A 20,216-nucleotide genomic window follows, 5' to 3' on the forward strand; every position below is an offset into this window, starting at 1 on the left:
CCTGGAAGCAAAAGAAGCAATACCTCTAATACAATGCCCTGAGGGTGCCCAAAGGGATCAGGAAGCCAAGGAGTGACGGGAGCTTAAGGGAGTCGGCTATGGTTGCCGGGAAGGAGACCCAATGAGTGTAGGTATTCAAAAGAATACTGTAGGAATCATGGGCCAAGCTCGAATGCTCAATCAACCATGCTCTGATACCAATTGAAAGGTGAGAAGGATCAAAGCTTGCTTGGAAGAGCTATGGCAGGAGAGTAAGAGCAAGAAAGAGAGAGAGACCAAATGGAAACTCTGACAGTCACAATGTGTGACCGGGCCTTCCTTTATTCAAATTGTCACATTGAAAGAATAAAGAATAAAGTGACAGTGACAGGCACCCACCACATACATTGTGCAGTGGCGAGTACTATCAGTGTAGTAATACACGGGCGGCTAGACGGAGGCACCTTTACCCCCAACAATAACCTATGGAGTTGTATCTTCATTGCTCTCCTCCTCTAGGGGTGTATCCAATCCAAGGAGGTAAATTGCCAATGCGCAATCACACTCCACAAGATCCAAAGATGATGTACGTGGTGCATTGCCCATGGGAATAGTGCATACTCTGTGCAAAGGCATCCAAGTCATGTTGTCGGATCCCTTGATGGAGTATGTGCAGGTAACAATAGTGCTCACAAAGTCTTCCAAAACCTGAAGGGGGGGATCCAACGATGAGAGCACGCTTTCAAGGTTAAAGTTCTTAGAGAAAACCTGAAATATCTCGTCACCCTGGCTGGCAAAGATAGTCTCATGGATCCACTCGTCAAAGTGTGCACAAGCATCCATCGTAGCAGGTAGGAGGGATGTTATGGATATAAAGAGATAAAATTGAAAGTGTGAAATGAAACAATGAAATAAGAACTAAACTAGTTCTACCTTAAAAACCTCGAGTTTTAAACCATTAAGGGCTATTCGCATACAATATTTAGTCATGGCTTTACTTACATCTTTGTAAAGTTTACATGCATATGTAAATGTGTTGATGTGGAAAGTATATGTGTATGATTTTGCATAAATACCATAATTGTTAAATATTGCAAGTTTGCAAGCGATAATATTCTATTAGCAAAAAAAATCCAAAAATTTACAAGTGTTGGATATTACAACTTGTGGTTTTGGGATTTTTAGGGAGAGTCTAAATTTTCTAAAATATGTGGAGCCACACACTTTCCACTGGTAACAGTATCCTCATCTCGGCTTCAAAATTTTCTACCATCTAGTTTAAAATAGAAGCTAACACGTGGATTCTGCATTGACATTGTAATTTCCTAGCACAGTATAATCAAGGACCAATTATCCTCCATTTGCAACAATTGGGGCTTGCAACCCTCATAAATGACACTAACATCCAGAGCTACACTTTCACGTGTGTCTTGATCAAGGCACAACCATTTATCCTTGAGTATCCTCCATCTACGATACTTGAATACTAGGCATAAAGTCTGTCGTGTGACAAAGTACATGTAATTGGAAAGGAAAGTTAGCCGATACATCCCAAAGTAAGATAATAGTCAACTAAGAGAGAAAAAATTTACCTAAAATCTATGTCCCTTGTTGTGACTCGACACTCCACTGTGTCAAGACTGTGAGTCATTTTTTATGTCTAAGTTTTGCTTAGAATCCTTGTTACATAATCCTCCGATGTACTTTTTACGACATGCGTACTTTTGGTACGTCTCAAACCCTTACATTCCTTGAACATAAGTGCAAAAATTGAAATTGGTATAAACTAGCTTAGATGTATATTCTTTGAGCTAGTGCTTGGCTTCATAGAGTTCAATATGTCTGTTGAAATTTTTGTGCTACACATGTGCAAAATGTTGCTACTACACAATGATCATTCTATGCTATTCAGATTCGATATGTGCATAGACTCAAGGGTTCCATATTCTCAACCCCCCTTAGAAAATATGTACTTGGAGTCATAGAAAAAAACAAGGTCCTCTGCGAGCTGCTTAGCGGTATGCCCCTCAAAGAGCAATCTACCAATTTCGAGCTGGTAACACCTAAAAGAACCTGTGAAACTTTCAACATTTTGCCACTCATAGCAATGCAAAGGGTATATTTTTGTAAATACGAGACAAGTACTTATATAGATATCATGAAATTTCACATTCTCAATGAGTTGCAAATACTTACTGTTTGCAATGTTTTGTTGAAAGGGTATAGTGGGCGTAACATGTATTTGTTTTTGCATAAATACATGTTGTACAAACGCTTGTGTTACAAGGTGAGAATCAACATTCATTTGTCTGAGAGCTAAAATTCCACCCTTCTAGTGCTTTGATACATCTGCAATTACAGATGCTTTCACCCTGAAAGCTCCCTTCATACTTGGACGCATATGTACCCAAGATGAGCAATGATACGTATTAGTGATCCAATTCCCTTCTTCATCTTTTCTATTATGTACTTCTATCATCAAGAGAATGCTTGTTCTTCTCTTAGGAGTTACAACCTACACATATGTAAAGAAGTATGTATTAATCCCTAAATAATAAGCATTTTAAGTTTGTCAGGTAATCACCAATATGCCATACAAATCAACATGGCATTATGAGATGATTACACTTTTGTAAAGAGACACAAACATCGATATCGAAATGCATGTGGATATGTACATCGACACAAAGTATAGATTCAATTTCAAGGCATCACTTTAATCATACAATTTACATGAAATACAATGAAAAGAACAGCACAAGAATACTTAGAGAATTTTGCCAAAATAAATTTTATTATAATGAATAGGAGTTTGATTTGACTTAACACATTGTATGAAACATGGGTATTATAGAGTAGTTGTTACAAGGATAGCAGCCACATGGCATGCAAATCTTAATAGGCATATTGGATTGGCACTTGAGATATTCTATGACTCAACACATTGTGCGTTATATGGATAATATGATACAAGAGTTTCATGGAACATTGCCAATTGGCATGGAGATCCGAATGAACACAGATGATGAATAAAGCAGAGGATTTTTGAACCATTGAGTTCTAGCATATCCATACCATCCAACACAAAGGAATCACTCACCACATTAAAATAGTCAATCAAGAATTATGTGATTCACCTAAACCTTGTACAATACCTACGTATACAAAAAAATACCTGCATGAATCTCTTTTAACAAAAATACTTGCATGAATCTCTTTTAATAAAAAATATCTAGATATCTGCATGAATAGAAGCAATATAAAATAGGATCAATTTACCTATAAACTGATCTGTTGAAGATAAGAATGAATCGTTACTAATCAAAACCCGTTGCAAATGATGGACAAAAAAAAAACATCAATCCCATCAAACATAAAATTCACTAATTAAATGAATAAATTTTGGCACCACAAAATATGGTAGATTTACCCGTAAATTGAGCTACAAAATATATGCTCTACTTTGTGTTAAGTGCTGCAACAACAATTGATCCTTAAGTTAAAACTAGCATCAAACCCTATTTTAAATATAGTAGAAAAGGGATAATGCAAAGAGGAAGAAAGAGAGTGTGTATGAGTACACAGGAGAGAGAAAGAAATGAACACCTATCCAATCTTGCCCAAATTGATCTCTGCAAAAGACAATAGCAAGAGTTAGTATTTACATGAAGGTATACTAAAAAAACAATAGAAAAGAGTATATATATATATATATATATATATATATATATAAGCACTTACGCAATGCCTCCCAAAATTATCTCTACAATAAAACAACAAGGGTTAGAACTAACATCATGTTGTATTAGAAAGATAGCAGCAAAAAAGAAAAAAACAAATAGAGAGAGAGATTACCATCTTTGTCTCTTGCTCCAAATAAACTCTACAAGAAAACAACAATTAGAACAACATTAAATTCTATTGAAAACACAACATAAAAGAGAAACAACACACACAGATGAGCACATCTGCTTCTACCCAAAACAACCTCTGCAATAAAACAACAATAATAGTAAGAAATGACATCAAACCCTATTGAAAAAATAACAAACAAGAGAAAATACAAAGAGAGATGGGCACTTGTATTTTGCCCAAAATATGGAGCCGCATGGAGAAGAAAGTGTAGAGGTAAGCAGAACGCTAAAATTCCTAATTACTCTCACTAGGGAGCTTCAATGGAGACAAAATTTCACCAGTATAGAGAAGAGAGGGAAAGTGGTATGTTGCTCAACTTTTGGGTCACACTGATTTTGTGAGAGGGAAAAAAATCAAAATTGAAAATTCTCCAAAAAAAGGGAGAAATACGAGGTGAGAGAAACTCAAATTTTGTGTACTATTCATTCTCTCTTTTTTTTAATCTCCCAATACTCCTTTTTTAAATAAAAGACCCAAGATTTGGAGAGAGAAGTTTCACCCTCTATGGATGTCAACATCTAGCCTTCCTATTTGACAATCCAAAAGGCCCACATCTTAAACTATATTATTTTTTAGGGTCCATTTGTGAGTTTATTTTTTTTCTAATGGTTTAGAGTTCTTTTCAGATATCTATGCACTTGCATTCTAACTTTCTAATGTCTTTGAGGGTTTTTTTGAAAGAATTTTCTCAAAACACCAATAAAAAGATTGATATTATCTTAGTATTGCTACACAAATAGATGAGACTACCTATCAATCTTCTATACCTCCCAATGTTTGCTTGTGCTAATCTATCTTCAATGGGTAACTTCACATTGATCTCCATAGGCATAGCTATCTTATTGCAATTGACCATGGAAAATGTTGTCAAGATCCCCCATACATATTTCTTGTAGGAGATTAAGATCTTTTTTAGACTTCAATACTCAAATAATACATCAAGCCCAAGTTTGCCATTTCAAATTTCACGTCTGATGGATCACATATCTATAGTCACTTGTAATAAGAAGGTCTTCCACTTATACAATAATCACTACAAACTCTTCATTATCCGTAAGTTAGAATCTAAGGTGTATCTTTTGAAGTTTAAGCTTTCAAAAAACCTTATCTATCTATTGATGCCATGCTCTATGGGCTTGTTTGAGCCCATTCAATGCCTTTTTCAATCTACAAACTTTGTTCTCAAAGTAAAAATCTCAAACCTTGGTCGTTGAGTATCTCAAGTAAAGATAAAAAAGCACCAAATATATCATGGGTTATAGTAATGAGAAAAAGGCTTATAAATTGTATAACCAAGAGACAAAGAAGATCATAGCGAAGGGTGACATGTTGTACAAGGAGTAACCACATACATTGGAAGAAAAGGCAAGAACTTCCACTTTATCATCAAGTAAAGAAGTAGTCCAATATGGACTTGTCCCGAGAGTTATCCCTAAGCTGAAGGAGGAGGAAGAATCAACTTTGGATAATGAAGAGAAACTTCACCAACCTATTACCCCACCAAAAATGCTCTTGCTACGAGGGGTGAAGCAACTCTATGATTGAAATAATCATATGCTTACATCTCTTAAGGAAGATGTAGATAAATTAAGGAGGTCTCAAAGAATAGAAAAGCAAAGCAAGGCTTCTGCTCACATAGTCAATATGGCCTAGATGGCTAAGATTATAAGCGAAATAAAGGAGCACGATAACTTGGAAGAAGCACTTGTAGATCTATGGAGATCACCTATGCAAGTTGAGTATGATAGTATAATGAGAAGAATGACATTTGGGAGCTTGTGGATCAACTAGCCAAGAGGAAGATTATGAGCACCAAGTGGGTCTAGAAGGTAAAGTATAAGGCCGATTGAAACTTAGAAAAGTACAAAGCTATGTTAGTTACACAAGGATGTCCACAGACTAAAGGGTTTGTTTTTCAAGAGTCATTTGTTCCAATTGCTAGAATGATCACAATATTTCTCATAAGAAGTGGTCTATTTACCAATTAAATATTAAATCAATATTCTTAAATGGTGACCTCAGTGCAATGTTTCTTTCTTAAGAATCTTTATATAGCTCGAATCGAGAATGTACTCGCCCAAAACTAGTAAAGCAATCCCTTACTCTTAAGGATGCACCTTGCTATTTTCACAATATTGTAACTTTGCTATCAACAACGATACCATTTTGTTGAGATATGTGAGATGGCATCAGAGTTTATGCTTGATTTCTTGCTCTTGCAAGTCTTAAAACTCCTTGAGTTGAGCTCACCACCACCATCTATTCCAAATTTCTTCACACTTCTTCCTATATTATTTTCAACATGTTTTAGACATTCTTTAAACTTACTAAAAGATTTATCCTTAACATGGAGATAGTACACCCACATATTGCTGTAGTTATTAATGACGAACATGAAATAAAAAGATCCCCTAAGACTTGTGCATGCATCTTACCACAAGTCATCATACACACCCTCTAGGGAGAGGCCTATTTTTTCTTGCTTTCTTATGAAAATGCCTTTTCTTATTGCTTGCCCATCATACAAGCTTCACATGGTTTTTTCATTTCAGTCACTACATGTTGAGCAACTATACCTTGCTGATGCATGTCCTTTAATATTACAAATCAAATGTGACCAAATCTTTCATGCATAAGTCTACTTGTACCCACTTCATTAATGACTATAGGAGCACAACTCATATAAGTTGTTTCCTTATTCTCCTTTGCTTGTAGATCTGCCAATGCAATGGAGAATTTTTGCACTTGTCTTAGTGAACCTCACTTCATAGCCAACATCAATTATGGAAGAACATGACAAAAGTTTCTCTTATTTTCTAAACTATACAACACATTTAAAAGCTTATGAAATCACCATTTTTGTACCAACGAAGAAAGTTGTATTTTCATCTATCTTCTTGATACAACAATCTACAATTGAATGCCATTTTTTCTTACAATAGAAGCACTCTCCTTGAAACTTCTCTTACCATTCCTCTTGTCAACATTACTTTTTGTGGATGAAACACGTTTCTCTTTTGCATTGGTGGAGAATGCAACATCTCCATTACTACTTCCTTCTATGGGTTTAAGCCCCAACTCCTCCATTAGCAAAACACAAAATTCTTGAAATGTAAAAGCTTTAAGTCTCACATGAGTACTAAGAGTTGTTACCTGTCTATAAAACTTGCGAACAAGTCTTGTGAAGATATTGCTGAGCTTGCTCCTTACTAGTGTCCCGATGTTATCCATCTGGTTGTGCAAATTCTAAATTTGGTTGATAAATGCTTTCATTATCTATCCTTTAACAAACTTTTCTGCTACTAGCTAATTCTCTAAGTTTCATATCCTTTTTTGGTTTCATGTTTTATACTTACTACGTTCCAAAGTCTCTACAAACTTAGCTATGTGTTGAATCAAGGTTAAAACTTTATTAGAAGTGCTTGTAACTAAGGCGCACATAGCATCTACATTCCTTTGTTTCCAAACTAGTACAAGATCAACATTTGACAACTCATTATCCTTGGATTTAATGGATCAGGGATGGGCTAGGTTGGATTTGGAAAGTGAAAGATGTCTACAAAGATATCTAGATTTTGTTTCACATCTCATATCCAAACCTCGTGAGATTGTTCACCATTGGAAGGATCCCAAAGAAAATGTTATAATATGTCAAGTTTAATGAAGTTTCGAGCTAACTTGTAAAATTTTGTTAAAGCCTTCATTCATTTTACGAAATATTCTTAAGTGAAATCTTTAGAGGGCTCCGCAGTGAGCCCCAAATTGACCTACTAGAGCCCCATGCCAATAGGGTTTTAAGGACTGTCAACCACATTTGGGTGGTGATTGGGGGTACTCTTCTAAATGCACCTTCAACACAACATATTGAGATTCCTTACTATTTTTTGTGCATCCTTATGCACAATTGGCAACACTTGCATATGGTGTGAGAATAGGAACAAGTTGTCATAGGATGTTGATAAATTTATTGGGCAGCTTGGTTTCTATGAGAATTTGGAGGATTACCTATCAAGTGATAGATGATGCAATTTTGGTGCAAGCAATGGCAAGCAGAAGCATGAAATGCACACAAGCAATTAATTTTGCAATCCCATAGGGAGCTAGGGTATTTAGGCATGTCTTGTGCTACTTGGTTCTCCTTGAAAGGCATCTCAATATAGGTCGCAAGCTTGTGTTCAACAATGCCTAACATTCAATGTAGGAGGATTTGTATCATTGGATCGAAGGTAAAGTTCTAGAAGTTGGATCCATGTATTGTCTTGGACATTCATAAGTACAAGCTTTGGCTATGGGAGGGCCATGTTGTGACTACCTAGATTGGGACTTGAGTGTAGAGCTACCTTCCTCATCGTTCTCCAAGGGAAGATAGGTTTCTTCTCTTACATAGCCCAAGTTGGCAAGTACATTCCCATGCAAAATGATTGTGAGTGGCCATCGGTTGGGCAAAGCAAAGCATCAATCAGCCTTCAACAAGTCGATCGCCCATGGGGGTCTCATACTTTGTAGCTAGCTAGTACAAATGTGGCAAGATGGGACCAATCACCACTAATATTTTCCATGATGGTTCATAGAGCTCTCAATTGTAGGCATGGGAGCCTTTCCTAGCTCATTGGGAGTGTTCTACGCCAGCACATCTAGAAGGCTCATTGCTAATATGTCTTGAGTAGTGTGAGTCCTTCATTATACATCATCTAGGCAAAGGTGTGGCCCTCTATTATACACTCCCTTGATAGATGCTAGTACTGACTCCAAGGGACTCTGGGTGTTGGTAGAAATTCCACATGTTTCTACACACCTAGGGTGCCTTCCTGCCTCAAGAGACTTTGTATATATAATTTATATTTTTTGCTCCAGTTAAGCCCATGTACTTTCATGTTTCACTTTCAGTCACATATTCAGCCACACTTTGTTAAAACAGAAAGCAACCTTTGATTTTGACACACTACAATTAGCTCTAGATATCTCTTGAAAGCAATCCTGTTCATTTGACTGAACTGAATGGTATGACCAACAAAAGATCACGCATCAAACTCACGACAGTATGAATTTGAATTATGTACAAGTGTACATTGAAAAAATCAATCCCCTCTCACATACAATGTTAAATTGAATTTGGAATCATACAGGATGGCATTCAAATAATGGTCTAGTACATCTTTAAGGTAAATGCTGTCAATGTGGTCTTTATATAAGCTACAAGTGGGACAGGACTCCAGAACCAGCTCTCACTGCCAAGTCCAGAGTCTTCAATATAACCCGCAGAATCTCACAATGCACAATGCATGATAATACAGCAATTTCACTACTTGATGTAGCTTTCAGAACTGCAGAGTTGACTGCTAAACGAGACTTTAGTGTTACTCATAGAAGCCAGTGGATATGCATATGCATCTGAATATGACATAATGCTACAGCAATTTAGCTACAGAAAGTCCTTCATATCAATTGCTCCACTGTGCAGTGCAGACCTGCAAGCATTAAAACCCTAGTCAATAGGCAAGTATAGACACCACAGGAAAAACATCTGTACCAAAAATTGATGGCATTAATGATTTGTAAGTAAGCAACACTGATGCTATATGAAGCCAGACAATAATTTCAATTAACAAAATTTACTCTGCTTGGCCAAAATTTTAATCCTAAATATTAGAAAAATTCAAGATGCATATAGAGCCCCACTTATCCAAATGTTTCATCATTGTTGAATCCTCAAATGCTTCTTGCCTCGTTCGCAGTGGAGTTGCTTTAATAGCTTTAAGGCTATGATGGATAATTGCAAACTTTTCTTTGAGCCTTTCAATCTGCATCCAGCAAATCCATCAACAGTTACCCCAGTGGATCATAGAGATAAGTACAGCTATGAGGGATGGAATACTTACCCGTTTCAATTCAAATTCAACTTCTCGTCTCTGTTGTTCCAATGCTCGCCGTGCCTGTGCTACATCAAACACATTATCTAGGTCTTCCTCAAATGCAGCTTCTAAGTCTTCTCGGAGAAGTGCAGGAAATTTGTCCACAACCGGCATAAGAAAGAAGCAGTTGAACTGACAAAAGCAAAGATGTAAAGACATATTGAACAACACCAGTGATTCAAATGTATAGATAAAGCAGTTTAAGAGGACAGAAAGGTTCAGATCACAAACAAAAGACAACTAACAAATATAATCTAAATTTTACGTCACAAATTAACAATGGAGGACACAAAAGATTCAGATCACAAACAAATGACAACCAATAAATATAATCTTAATTGTAAGTCACAAAATAACAGCATAGGACACAAAAAATTTAGATCACAACCAAGAAAAATAATCTAAATTTCAAGTCACAAATAACAGCACAACTGTGAAGTCTGCAAAATAACAGAACAAGAATCGACCATGAGATTCTATAGCACCAGAAATGTTTGATCTCTTTTGACTTAACATATGTTCATGCCATACTTAGGGGGCTAAGCACATTCCCTTGATATGCCACCAGGGAGCGGGTATCAGCTGAAGTTTGGTGGCCAAACCCTTAGAGATCACCAGCTTGCTCACTGATTGCGCCAATGTCAATGGTCTCTACTATTGTGAAGCCCATAGCCACAAAAGTTGGCATCCAACAAGTCAACTTTGGACATTTTGCTTTTTCAAAAGCACAAGCTCTCCAGCTGATAGACCACAAACTGTAGGCAGATGCCAGGAATTCTAGTGCAAACACCAAGAAGCGCAAAGCATAACGACACACAATAAACAGTCTATGAATGCACAATGAAAAAGAGGGTGTATTTATTTTTGCAAATAAAATGTGGCTAGTTATATTACTTCAGAATAAACCCTGAATACAAGTGCTCATGCTCAACAGACTAGCTGGAGCTGATGCAGAGTCACAGATATATCAAATGTACAAGCCTCTCAGGGCGGTGGAGGGGGGTGTATCGCCATTTGGGACTGCCTGCCTGCATCATGAAAAACAGGTCCTAGCCACCCCGAGTACGCATGAAATGACAACGGTGCTCCTGACTCGCCCTGCACTTGATCCCATCGACCACAGAGGGAGTGGATGATGGAGGTCTAGAGCTCCGTTAAGGTCGCCTGTACGAAAAGTCTCTCTCTGCCAAAAGCCTCCTGACACCGCGCCTTCCAGATATGCCATCCAGTAAGACTCCCAATGATCTCCCATACCTCAGAGCAGTCTACTGTGGACTCCAGTACCTGGCGGATGGGTAAAGCCTCCAAACCGACCACTGCACACGACCCTGCCTCAATAATGAATATCGTGTCCTGCATCCCAGCCTCATACAGAAGGTGACAGCCCTAGTTGATTGCCTGCCACTAGAAAGCTCCCAATGAGATACATCCAAGGCTGGAAGCTATACGGCGAAGGATGCGGCATGCTCCTCTCCACATGAGCTGCGGCGCCTCACACAACCTAAGGTAGTGCTTTGGGGTTTCTAGAGGCTGTTGTGTGCAGCGCTTACAACCTCCTCCTGCATCTGGGCAAGCCAACTTCCCACCGCCAAGCCTCCATGTGCCACCAGCCATAAGAAATACGATACCCTCCTCGGCCTCCAGCTATCCCATAGGCGGCACCAGAAGGTTTGTTGGAAAGGATCCGTGATGCTGTGCTCCGCCCAGTGCCTGCTACGTGACGGCGCCCAATCCATGTCCTCCTGCATCAGTACGTGTCTGCTAATCTTGGCAGTGTACTCCAGGAACCTTGGTGGCTTCTTGGCAACCGTAGTGGCCAGCCATAGCCACTCTCCTGGATTCCACTCCAGCTCATCAAATGGCTTGCCCTCCCAGATCCAAAGGCGCCACTCCTTGAGCTCCTCCCAGAAGACAAAAGGGTCCATCCGCCATGTCTTCCCTTGAAGGCCAATCACCTGGATCCTCCTCCATGAAAGGACAGCTATCCCCTCATCCTACTGCCCTTTGTCAAGAGCCAGATAGCCCCCCTCTTGCAAGGTGAAGAAAGTCCCAAGTGGAGCGCCGTCCACTCTACCTGCCACCTGTAGTGGGGTACTTGCTCTCGTATCGAGGGAGCAAGCCACTCCTGAGGTATTGCTGCGTCTATCTCCCTTCTCCTCAACTCCACTCCTGTGTGGCAGCATGATACTCACTGTAGCACCTCCTCGTCCACCATCCTATACACCTCCCACCATGTCTTGATGGTACGAGCTAGGCTGGCCTCCCAACCAGCCCATTGGATGTGGGGGCGCTTGCAATCTGTGCCCCTTCCCGATCTCTGACCTAGGGGTTTCCAGATCACCAACTAATGGTTTATCTCTTCCTGGCAGCCTAGGAGGCTTTGGATTATGGCCTTATGGAAGCCCTACCACACATGGAGCAAGCTGTATAGGAAGGAGGATCTGGGGAGAGTGATATGGGCTATCGTGAAGATCCATCTCAGAGTCGGTCTCCACTCACCGCCAAGCCTCCGTCTATAATCTTGAAGACCCTTCTCCAATAGGGCCTTCCATGTTTGCCCTCCTGGTGTGAGGCTGTGGACTACTAGTCGAGGACTGGAAGAAACTGCTGGGCGGGAGTGATGTTGAGACCCACCTGGAACACTAGGTAACAGACAATTTGCCCTTTGCTCACACCCATCTAAATCCCAGGTGGACGCCCAACTCCGTGCTAGAGTTCGGGTCTATGAGGTAACCAACCAACTTTTACCAGTTGATTTTAGCTCCCACTATAGTAAAGAACACCTCAAGAGCCAACCTCAGTCTCTCCAGCATCAACTCATCATCCTCTATGTAGAGTGTTGTATCATTTGCATACTCTGAGTCTAACAACTCAGTCTCCTCTCTCACTCGAAGTCGAAGGCCGCGTAACCCGCTCACACGTGACCTGAGGAAGTGAGACATCGCCTTTGCAAAGAGTAGGAACACATACAAGGCCAGGGGGCAGCCCTACCGGACAGATCTCTCTAGCCGAAACTCCTCCCCTCGCCTACCACCTATGAGATACTAGTAGCCGATCTGTAAAGTGCGGAGACCCCACGGATCCATGCCTGGGAGAAGCCCAACCTCACCATGGTGCCCTCTAGGAAATCCCACTCCATCCTGCTATAAGCTTTCTGTCCTTGCCCACTATGATGAGCCCACTCTGTCGCCTCAAAGAAGGTGAATACATTGTCTAGGATGCTCCTATCCTCGACAAATCCTGTCTGTGTGTCATAAATGATGTCTAGAACCACAGGACGTACTCACCTACCAATCGTCTTTGCCAGTGCCTTATAGGCCATTGACAATAAGGTGATCGGTTTCCACTGGGAAAGCTCCAACCGGTCTCCCCCTTTTGGGAGAAGATTGATGAGGCTTGCCGAAAGACTTCCTAGCATCTGTCCAAAAGTGAAAATCTCTTGGAAGGCCATCAGTAGTAGGGGGTCCTTCACCACCTCCCAGTAGGTAGTGAAGAAAGCCTTAGAGAGGCCACATTTCTGCCCACGGTCCTGTGTATGGAAAGCCTTCTCTAGTTCCTTCTCTGTGAAGGGGGCTAGGAGGGAGCATCCCATCTCCTCTGTAACGAGGGATGGTATGTGATTCCAGACCTAATGTCTACATCGTTGTCCTCTAGCTGAGGCTCTCTCCTATTGGAAAAGGTGTCTGTAGTAGTAGGTGGCAATCTCCATCACCTCATCTGGGCTAGAAGGAGTCCTTCCATACTGACCCCGAAGGTTCCTTATTTGCTTTCTTGAGGTGCGAGGCTGGTGCACCTGAAAAAAATCCCTGCACAATATGTCCCCCTTCCGCGCCCAGAAGACTGCTGAGGTGCGAAAAGAGCACTCCGAGTGCCTGTCACCGGCGATGGCTGCTCGCGTGCACACTTCTTATGCGTGGAGGGTGGGATCCCCTCGTGTCTCCTGTAATAATCTCTGTGTGGCTGCAAGGTCCCGTCGGAGTGCTCTCTCCTCCTCCCTGTAATAATCTCTATGTGGCTGCAAGGTCCCGCCGGAGTGCTCTCTCCTTCTCTGAGTTCTATTGCCTGGCCTCTATGGCCGCCTCTGGCAGATACTGCTCGACTCGGCTAGGACCTTTGAAACCTCCTCTGCGATCCAGTCCCTCCTGCCCCACTCCTGGGTCCAAATCTGCTCAATTTGTCTCTTCACCTCCTTCCTCCCATAGATTGAGTCAAGGATCCGATAGGATCGTGTGTCTAGGGCAGATGCTGGGGGATTAACTGTCAGGAGAACCGAACAATGTGGTGCCTGCGCCAGTTGCCAATCTGGTCTCCATGAGAGCAACCCCACTCTTCCACATAGAACCTGTCCAACCACTCCAACAGGATTCCACCTAGCCGCCTGTATCCCCTGTACCAAGGGACCATGTAGATGACCCCCTTCGTGGAAGCATAGGGTGAACTGGCTTGTAGCTCACGGGCTACGTTAGCTGAGGTGAGTTGTACCATGAAGATCCCTTGGCCCATTAGAACAGCCTCCACTATCTGCACTGTGCCGATGCGCAGTGTGGAGTGAAGCCAATCCCGAAGCTAGGTCCTGGATGGGGAGTGACCTACTACCTGACCAAATATCGTTGTTTCTCTAAGCTCCAGCTCTGTGGCACAAACGGCTAAGAGCTGTTCCTCAGAGAGGACGACGCACAAGGTGTTTGATTGGGGGCCACTCGCAAAATGCACTGGCGTCTGACTAGAGGTTTCCATTGCGCGTCCCTGCTGAGAACCTACCAAACACGCTACTGCACTGCTGGAGACAGAGGGGAAGTTGCTGCACAGGGAGGGAGCAACTGGAGTGAAGGAGTGAAGAGGGGGGGGGAGGGTTGTGGGGGTGTGGGGGGGTGTTGGGCACCACCGTAAGCTGGCTCACAATGGCCACAGCGCGGGTGTTGGGCCTGTCGGACGGGGGCGGGGCTGCAGTATGAAAGAGGCAGAGGACCAGGGTGGAGGACGCGGGGGTTCAAGCCCTCAGCCGGGGGGACAGGGCGAGTTCGGGCAGGGGAGATCTGGCGGGGTGGGGAGGAACAGCAGGCGGGTGTGGGATAGGCGGATACAGCACTTGGGGGGGGGGGGGGGGGGGGGGATCGGGTCGCACCAGGTGGAGCAGCAGGCGAGCAGGAGGCCGAGGCAGCGCTGGGGGAGAGTCGTGCTAGGGACAAGGCGGGGGAGTAGGTGCAGCAGAAGGCGGGGGAAACTGGCACGATGGCGGGGGTGCAGGAGTGCGCGTGTCGGCAGAAAAAATGAGGGTGTATAGAAATGAGGATGATAGAAAGGAGCCTCAGGGCTCCCAGTCTTGAGGATCAAAATAGAGGTGAGCTGAGAGTGGAGTCTGAGATGCTGAGAACAGCTCCAAGAGTGTCATACCTGGGACAGATCCCAAATGCAGCAGCAGTTGTCAATCTGATGCAAGAAGAGGTCTCATTTGGCTGTGCAGTAGTAGTAAACTGCAAAACATGACAGTAGCCTGACAAACGGGTGATGTGGCAACCTCAAAAGCCATGTCACTGCAGACTGCAGTGCTGGAGCAGAAACATAGCAGTGTGCACTGTGGTGGTTCCGGGACTGTAGACAGCACCAACTAGCAGCAATGAAGCCTCCAATGCCTTATGTGAGCTCCTGTATGCTTTTGTACATCTTTTTTATGTATTATATTTGATGGGTTTGAAGCTTGGGAATATTTTACTTCGAAAGAGAGAAATAGAACCTCTTTTTAGCTATTTCAAGCAAAGAAAGTAGCAACTAAAGACTAGATTTGAACACTTCGAGTGATAATGATAGTAGTTCGCTATGCAGGGACATTGAAGTGGTCCTTGTACCTTTTCCTATCAAACATACACTTTGAATGGTGAAAGCAATGATGAGAGCAGGCTTGAAACACAGCTGCAGCAGCTCTCTGGTGTGAGGATATGGCCATGGTGCAGGAGAAGGGCAGTATGGCAGGCTAGCAGTCCAAACACAGCAGTGATGGGCAGGGTGTGGCAATGGATAGCCAAAAATGGTGTGTGCAAGTTTTGGGAAGTTTTCCTACCACCAGATAGAATGTATTCTTCTTTTAACAATCCTTTTTGAGGCTGTTTTTGTGGAGTTAAAATTAGGCTGAGATGCATGATAAATTTTTTGTAATAAAGGCCTTTGATTTTACATTGCTCAACACCTCCTCTTAGGCCCAGAAAGTTGGAAAGCCCATCTTATCATTTTTGTTTTTACATAGTAAATGGTGGTAAAAGTCCAGTTACGGCAGTCATGTGGCAAGGGTTTTGATGACAAAGATTTGACAAGGTATAGAAGAGTGGAAGCTACCAGCGCTGCAAATCGTGCTTGCTGTACACACGTGGATCTAGGTTGACCACTTTTGAAGATGTAAAAGGGAGAAATGCTTACAAAATGCAAGGGTTTTCATTTTGGGAGGGTGCCTACTCTTGTTGGTTTTCATCATATTGTTCTTTGGTATATTCTCCCATCCCAGCTTAAGACCTAAGTGGGGACTACTTTGCTCATCACTGGTCAACTTAGAGCTAGTGTTCTTTCTGCTCTTTGGCGTCCCTTTTGAGAAGTGGATACTAGAGCCCCTTCGAAAGATGGTAAGGGAGACTTCTTATGGACTTGGTCAAATAACCTTCCAAATTGTAAGAGTTAACTTCTTCCTTTTGAGAAGAGAAATTTCTATCAATGCCACCTCAAACCCCACCCCCCTTTGATGTAGAAATACAAAAACAAACAAAGCCATGTAAAGCGTAGCTAAGTATATCAAAGATACAATAGTTGAGTGAACGACCAATCTGATGGGCTATCGTTCTAGACCATATGATGAAAAAGTACTAAAATCCCATGTCCACATGAAAGCATCTCTCTTTATCTGCTCACAGCCACCTTGCAGCAACATCTATCTCTCAATGGAGTGGACTGTGAAGCCGAAGGTGGTGAGCAGCCACTATCCCACAATGCAGCAGACTGCAAAGCTGAAGGAGTTGCACAACCTTTGTCTTTTGTGGAGCAGATTGCCAAAAAGGTAGCGTCCAATAGCCTCTATATCTTAGTGGAGTGGACTATAGAAAAGGCAATAGTATCCAACAGCCTTTGTCTCTAGGTGGAGCAAACTGTGGAGTTGAGGGCCATAGAAGCCAGTAGACTGAAAAGTAGTGGGGGAAACCTCCATAGCTCGTTGCGGTGGTCTCAAGGAGGGCTTATCGCCTCAAGAGATGATACAAAACAATCTTTGTTACCCACAATGGCGGGATCGCACGTGGCATCACAAGGGGTAGGCGCATATACTCTGGTGGCATGGATCCCCCTTTGGAGAAGCCATAGCACCAACATGTCAAGCATAAAGGGAGAGTGAGAGGGAGAAGAAGATGATGGTATCTCCCCGATGATGCAATGGGGAGCAAATAGTTCTCAGGAGTTATTGATGATAAAGAAGATGCTGAAATCTCTCCAAAATGACGGCTGCCATCAAGGCAAAAATTGGGCAGCCAATCTGGAGAAAACTCCAAGAATTTTGATGCTATAGATCCATTTTCCACCAAAAGCAACAATATGAAGGCCGCAAACACATCAAGCGTGCAGTGGATGATGACATCCAGCTGTCACCGGAGTCTCCATGATGCAAACACAGGTGTAGACAGATTTTGGAAGATCTTGGTCAGCTAGAGAACACAAAATGATGTTGCCATCTGCACCATGTCTTCCTAGATAGCAAAATGCAGGTGTAAACCAACTGAAACTACCTGATGGAGTCACTAGTCCAACAAGACCCAAAGTTGTTCTAGTAAGGATGTCATGGGACAGCAAGGAAGCCTGCTGGGAACTCAAATGTAGCAAGAGGATTAGGTCGCCAAGAGTGCGAAGACAGCACCTAGCTGGGATATCAGAAGTTAGTGTAGTTTGCTAGTGCAAGCCTTGGTCTCATGATAGCTCTAATAACATGTGAGTACACTGTAAGCTTAACAAGACAGCACCCAGCTGGGATATCAGAAGTTAGTGTAGTTTGCTAACACAAAATGTGTGTGAACAAAACTAACCATTAACTCGGAGAGAAAACTCAAAAACACAATACACAAAGTGTAGGGTGAAGGAACGACTTGATGAACTGAATGATACAATGTATGTCCAAAGAGCTGAGAAAAACTTAGACCACTATCTTTCAAGGAGCAGGCAAAGTGGAGAAGTCAATGAAGATGGCCTTCAAACGATCTCAAATCAACACACCACCAAAGCTTGGATGTCGGAGGATGCCACACAACCAAAGATGAAGAAAACGTGGCTGTACCAGTCTTAGACGAGTGATCAACAGCAAACATAGCCTCCAGAGAAGGAAATGAGGTGTAGGAGAACTCTGGAAGCCAAGAAGCAGTAGACCTGATGAAGAGGGCCTCCAAACAATCTCAAATCAACACACCACCAAAGCTTGGATGTCAGAAGATGCCACACAACCAAAGATGAAGAAAACGTGACTGTACCGGTCTTAGAGGAGTGATCAACAGCAAACACAGCCTCTAGAGAATGAAATAAGCTGTAGGAGAACTCCAGAAGACGAGCAGCAGTAGACTTGATGAGAATGCAACCAGCAAACTGTCTAAGATGATGTCAGCCAGGGCAGCCTGATCGGCAGCAAATGCAGCTAGTCAGATGCTGGAAATGCCAGATAGATGGTCAGAAACTGGCTAGCAGCTGCAAGATGATGGTGTGGCAGCTGGATGGAAGCTGGTGGGTAGCAGCAAGGTGGTCTGCTGTGCAAAAATGCAACCAGCAACAGTCGATGATGACTGGCAGTAGGTGGAGCAGTTGCCCACAAGTGAAGATGGCATAGGAGCAAGGGTGATTGCAGCAATTGCATGGGATACAGAGTGGCTGGATAGATCCCCCATTTATAGACACATAAGCCAATCAAATGTCTCTAATGTGCCTAGATTGTCTCACATGGCCCGCCCTCGGACACTTTAGGTGCATTTAAAATTTGAGTTTTGAGGATGTTTAATGAGCTGAAAAGGGTGATTATGTTAATTAACCCTTTGTTTCTTAACATAGGGTGGAGAAGCTTTGGATGAATAACTCAAAGCAGGTTTCAAACATCCTAGAATTACCAGCTAATTGCGGATTGCAACAAGGTTTGTTAGAAAGAAGGCTGTTGGGATGAGCTGGCCCTTAAATGGGGTTTGGCCTTCATCAAGTGTCCTTGGTAGATGCATCTTGGAGAATCTTATTGAATCAAGGAGATTAGGACAAGGACAATATCTCCAACCTTTTGCATGAAAGAGGGAGGAAGGAAACAGAAGAGGAGGGGAGGAGGAGAATTGTGACTATTCTATCACTTGCATAAAAGGCCCTAGCAAAGATTATTATGGTAAAGTTGGTCCGTCCATCTAGAAAACAAACACACCAAGGGCCCATGCATACATGCTTTTTATTCCCTTCCTATCATGAACAACTACATTGATCGATTTGGGATTGCCCAAGGTCCAATTCACACGGGACCTGAGATACATGATCCAAGGTGGCTTTGCAAACTAAAAGTGCGCATAGCTGTAAGGATGGTTTGGATATCATTGACTAAATTTTTTACCTCAACCTAGGTAAAAGCTTCTCCTAAGTGGACTTACTTCAAGGGGCTAGAACTCAAAGTGCTGCTTCATGGAAAAATGCAAGGGTACCAAGCCCAAGCTAGGCAAGGAGTGAATGGATATTCCCATTGCCATAGTGCCACTTCCCCACTCTACCTCAAGAATCTTATTCAAATGGCCCCAAAGTCCGAGCCTAGCATGCACGTCCAATCACGAACCATTAAAATTTTGCAAGATTTACCACTAACTTGTGGATGAGGCCCTAAAGCACATGAAAAGTTCATCTACGCGCATAATAGCTCATCAAGGCAAGAGATATCCATTTAAAGTAGTTCTTCAACCTTGTGGAACTCCATGAACCTAGTCTACCTCTAGTGGGGATGTTGGCTTCATATAGTCGCTTGCAACTTTAAAAGGAACTAGCAAAATTACCAGTATTGGACCCAATTCTTGCTTTCAAACGTCATCCATGGCATGTTGTTATAAGGACACTTATTCCACAATGTGGAACCTAGGACCTCGAGATATCAATCGGTGCCAAAGGCAAAAGTTGTAACGAGAAGGTACTAAGTGGTACCCGGTCTTTGGAATTCACCTAGGTCACTTAATTAGTCTTAAGTGTCACTAGTGGCACTAGGGTCTAGGCATGAACTAATTATTTAATGCCAATCTAGGGGTTAACGAGTGCTCAAGAATACTTGAGTGATAAATTGGCCTAGCCAATTTTTTATTGGCTAGTTAGATTTTTTTTCTGAGGAAGAAATACTTATGAAATTAACTTTCAAAATTCATATTCTAAAAATAATTTAATAATGCTGAA

At 42.2% G+C, this 20,216-nt stretch overlaps 1 protein-coding gene across 3 annotated transcripts in view; it reads right to left on the reverse strand.

Annotated features, from left to right (window-relative positions):
- Positions 1-8,919: 8,919 nt before the first annotated feature.
- The window catches only part of LOC148017661 (dynamin-like protein ARC5), a 130,431-nt gene continuing 119,134 nt past the window's right edge, over positions 8,920-20,216 (reverse strand). Inside the window, exons 17-19 of one of the 3 annotated variants that reach the window (XM_087662798.1) lie at positions 9,774-9,827; positions 9,574-9,695; positions 8,920-9,362 (exon numbers count right to left, since the gene is read on the reverse strand). In XM_087662798.1, the coding sequence (XP_087518924.1) occupies positions 9,317-9,362; positions 9,574-9,695; positions 9,774-9,827 (222 nt within the window). In that variant the 3' untranslated portion in view covers positions 8,920-9,316. Of the gene's footprint in view, positions 9,363-9,573; positions 9,696-9,773; positions 9,939-20,216 lie in introns of all 3 variants that reach the window. The other 2 variants (XM_087662797.1, XM_087662795.1) reach the window with 2 other exon arrangements.

The sequence above is a fragment of the Lygodium microphyllum genome, chromosome 22 (assembly GCF_053477565.2).
Source record: "Lygodium microphyllum isolate KBCC chromosome 22, Lygodium_microphyllum_v1.1.10, whole genome shotgun sequence".
In the NCBI taxonomy this organism is placed as follows: Eukaryota; Viridiplantae; Streptophyta; class Polypodiopsida; order Schizaeales; family Lygodiaceae; genus Lygodium; species Lygodium microphyllum.